At 42.6% G+C, this 3,946-nt stretch overlaps 1 protein-coding gene across 1 annotated transcript in view; it reads left to right on the top strand.

Moving 5' to 3' along the window:
- nab1b (NGFI-A binding protein 1b (EGR1 binding protein 1)) overlaps positions 1-3,946 on the top strand; it is an 18,155-nt gene that overhangs the window by 6,346 nt on the left and 7,863 nt on the right. The window contains exons 2-5 of the mRNA XM_035677710.1: positions 103-905; positions 1,018-1,151; positions 1,382-1,433; positions 2,989-3,108. Coding sequence (XP_035533603.1) covers positions 105-905; positions 1,018-1,151; positions 1,382-1,433; positions 2,989-3,108 — 1,107 coding nt within the window. The 5' untranslated portion in view covers positions 103-104. The remainder of the gene's footprint in view (positions 1-102; positions 906-1,017; positions 1,152-1,381; positions 1,434-2,988; positions 3,109-3,946) is intronic.

The following is a 3,946-nucleotide window of genomic DNA, read 5'->3' as shown; positions in this document are numbered from 1 at the left end:
TTTGTGCTAAGCTAAGCTAACCTACATCTTTAGAGTGGTATGAAAGAACAAACTTGGTGTGGAGTCCCATTTTCTAAACCCCTGTTGTGCATCCTCCCTCAGGTATGGCGGCGGTGTTGCCGAGAACCCTGGGTGAGCTGCAGCTCTACCGGATCCTGCAGCGAGCGAACCTGCTCTACTATTACGAGGCCTTCATCCAGCAGGGCGGCGACGACGTGCAGCAGCTGTGTGAGGCCGGGGAGGAGGAGTTCCTGGAGATTATGGCCCTCGTCGGCATGGCCAGCAAGCCGCTGCACGTGCGCCGCCTGCAGAAGGCGCTGCGGGACTGGGTCACCAACCCGGCCATCTTCAACCAGCCGCTCACATCGCTGCCCGTCTGCAGCATCCCTGTCTACAAGCTGCCCGAGGGCTCGCCCACGCTGCTCAGCGGGCAGGACCGAGCCAACACGGCCAGTGTCAAGATGCCCAAAGCCGTGGCCGCCGCCTGCTCCGACCCAGGGAAGCTGGATGTGGCACGGGACAAGGTGTCAGCCGGGTCACCCCTGCAGGGCAGCAGCGAGGCTCGATTCTGGTCGGGTCACAGCAACGACAGCGAGCACAGCCTGTCGCCGTCAGACCTCGGCTCCCCGTCCTCTCCGAGGGACGCGTTAGAGGCTCTGGACGCCGCAGCCGTCCAGTCAGTCCTGGAGTGTGTGGACAGGATGGCACCCGGACTTCCTAAGACAGACCTAGCTGAGGTCAAAGAGCAGCTGAAGAACAACAAGAAACTGGCAAAGATGATCGGACACATCTTTGAAATGAGCGACGATGACCCACGGAGGGAAGAGGAGATTCGTAAATACAGCGCCATCTATGGACGCTTTGACTCCAAGAGGCGGGATGGCAAACACCTGACGCTACACGAGGTTCACTACTGAAATTACCTGCTTGATAAAATCATTTGTCCTCAGATTCCTATTTAAGATTTCTGTGTTTTTTCCCTAAACTAACTTCTGACTCACTGTGTGTGATGTGCAGCTGACAGTGAACGAGGCGGCGGCTCAGCTCTGTATGAGGGACATGGCTCTGCTGACACGCCGAGACGAGCTGTTCGGACTCGCCCGCCAGATTTCCAGAGAGGTCACCTACAAATACACCTACCGCACCAGCAAGTAAGAGCTTGAACTGTCTGTTTTTGCCTTAATTTATGTTTCCAGCTGCATTCTGGAGCATCTTACCTACCTGAGGATGACCTATTTTGGTATTCATGCTGTTTGTACTTTTCACTGAAAAAAAGAAAACTGAAGGGGCCGACCCCAGCTGACAGGAAGTAGTTTTGAAGAAAACCCCTCTGTTCTGATGTATAAAGTCCTAAAGTGTATTTCCTGATGTTTCTCTGCAGGTCTCGCTGTGGAGACAGAGACGAGCCGTCCCCTAAAAGGATTAAAACAGAGGTAAGTGAAACAGCACTGCGGTGAGATTAAAGCCGTGCTCTGGGGGTATTAATGCTTATACAAGTTTGTGAAAACCATTAATATTATACAACCATATTTATTACAATATGGATTTGTTTTCCAGCGGATATGATAATTGATATTATATTTATAATAATATACATTTCCCATTATCAGGCGATACATTATCAGTCCTGATAATTATGGTGCATTGTCTTAAAACAATCAAAACTAGTTTAGTTACACAAAACAAGCAATTTGACGACACCTTAATCTCTGGGAAACTATTTGGGGCGTCACCTGTTTAACTGATGTTAAAATACAATGGAGGACTTAAATATCGACACATCTGTACATATTGCTGAGGATGTAAAGATGAAGGTTTGGCAGCTAGAGCTCCTCTGTGTGCGGAGAGGACACAGCAGCAACAGCCTTGAACAGAGTACAAAGCAACCTCTCAGTGTTCTTCTCCTCACACACTTGGCTGAGAGCTTTCTTTGAGCTCTGAATGGCTCCTCTCAGTTTGTAAACCAATGATCGAAAACATGTGGCGGCTGCGAGCTCTGCAGGGATTTCAACCAAGACGAAGAGCTGCAGATGAACAGACACCTGCTCACAAAAACTACTCTGAGCTCCCGAAAGGGGGGAATTCCTGCCAGATTTACTTAGAGGACGCAGTTCTGCAGAAACAGAAAAACTCCCAAAAATTCCAGTTTGTTTTTTCAGTTGTTTTATTATCAAAAGAAATGTAGACGTTTGGAAGTAATAATAGCACTGAGACTAATAATATGTTCCTAATCTGCCATTATTGGTACCACTGAGAATATAAAAATAACATTTTTGGATTGTCAGAGGTAATAATACTGGTACTTATATAAAATGTTTAATACATAACCATTATTTAAGTTATACTTTAAAAAAAATTGTGTTTATAAACGAGTCAAACAGAGAATGTAAAAAATATTTACATCGTGACAATGGCACATAAATATATGCATAAATTAATAAATAAAAGCAGCAATAATAGAGTAAAGTAGATTAAAATAAAGCACCTCAAGATTATAAAAGAAACTTTTAAGGAAAAATGAGATTTCCAGTAAAACCAAATCTATCAAACTATTTAAACAGAACATTTATACATATTATGAAGTAGAATCCATAGTTAACAATAATAACAGCTATAATAAATATATCAGATAATAATAATAATAAACTAACCACCCTTAATGCTGTCTCTCACAGCCTTAAGAATACTGACTTGATAATATCAGAACTATTAAAAAGATATTGTGTAATTTTAAAAAATCCTTCAAACACCCAGAATGTCCAGTACAGAGTCCAGTACTAAAATCTGACTCACGTGTTCTGCAGTGGCTCCCAACCAGTTTGGGTTCATTGTACAGTTTTAAATATAATACTGTATGTCACTGAGTCTGTTTACTACAAAAAAGAAAAGGTTGGGAACCACTGATCTACTGTTTTAACAAACAAACAATGAATTCCACTCAAAAAATGACAGCGATAAGGTTAAAGGTGAACTTTTTCTCTTCTTCAGGAGAACTTCTTTGACATCCAGGAGGCGCTGCAGGCCATCCACATGAGGCAGGAGATGCTGAGGGAGCAGCTGGCCTGCGCCAAGTCAAAAGGAGAAGAAACCGTCGGACGAAATCTGCAGGTAGGCAGACGAGTGAGATCAGATTCATGGTGAAAACTGTTGCCGTTTGATTGACTCCCCCAAAATCCCAAACCCACAGTTGTGTTTCAGAACATTAACGGGAAGATGGGAGGACGGGGGAGCAATAACAGAATGAGGGAGTGAATCTTTGAAGGCAAGGCGGTTTTATTTATAAAGCGTGTTTCACCCACAAAGGTAGAGTCAAGGTGCTGCACAGTGTAGTTAAAAGCAAGATAAAACAACATAATGCAAACAGAGAGATAAATCTATATAAAAGTAAGATAAAAAATAAGCTAAAAGAAGAAATAAATGGGAATTATAATAGCGCAATAATAATAATAATAATAATAATAATGAGTGTTTTTAATTCTTGTGAAGTGATTTGAAGGTCAATCCAAGCTGATTTTTTACAAACTCCACTAAGAATCCATTGAGTGAGCTGCAACTGACGTATAAGTGACAAACAGATGATCATTAAATCTTAAATAGACTACAAAGGCCTGTATCTCCGTGAAGGATTAACACATATTGTGTCTGTATCACAGCCTAATATAGTGTCTTCTTCCATTGTTGTAAACTCATTAATGAGCCTTACTGTTGTTCCTTCATTACCATGAACACACTGTAGTTTATTTTGACTCCGTCCTGCTGCCACAAATAGTCCCCAGTAAATGTAGTGTCTTTATTTATTTGATAAAGAACTACAGAGAGCAGCTGTTTTAGGAACTTACTGAGCCTTCTTTAAACATGAAACAACATATTTGTGAGGTGTTTTTAAAGGTTTTTCAGATTCTTCAGTAGGAACCGATAAAGAGCCACAAACAGGAAGTCAGAAAGT

Source organism: Morone saxatilis, unplaced genomic scaffold (genome assembly GCF_004916995.1).
Source record: "Morone saxatilis isolate NCDOM2014 unplaced genomic scaffold, NCSU_SB_2.0 Contig6, whole genome shotgun sequence".
In the NCBI taxonomy this organism is placed as follows: Eukaryota; Metazoa; Chordata; class Actinopteri; family Moronidae; genus Morone; species Morone saxatilis.
Note: the sequence above shows the minus strand (reverse complement) of the source record. Positions and strands in the feature narration are given on the sequence as shown.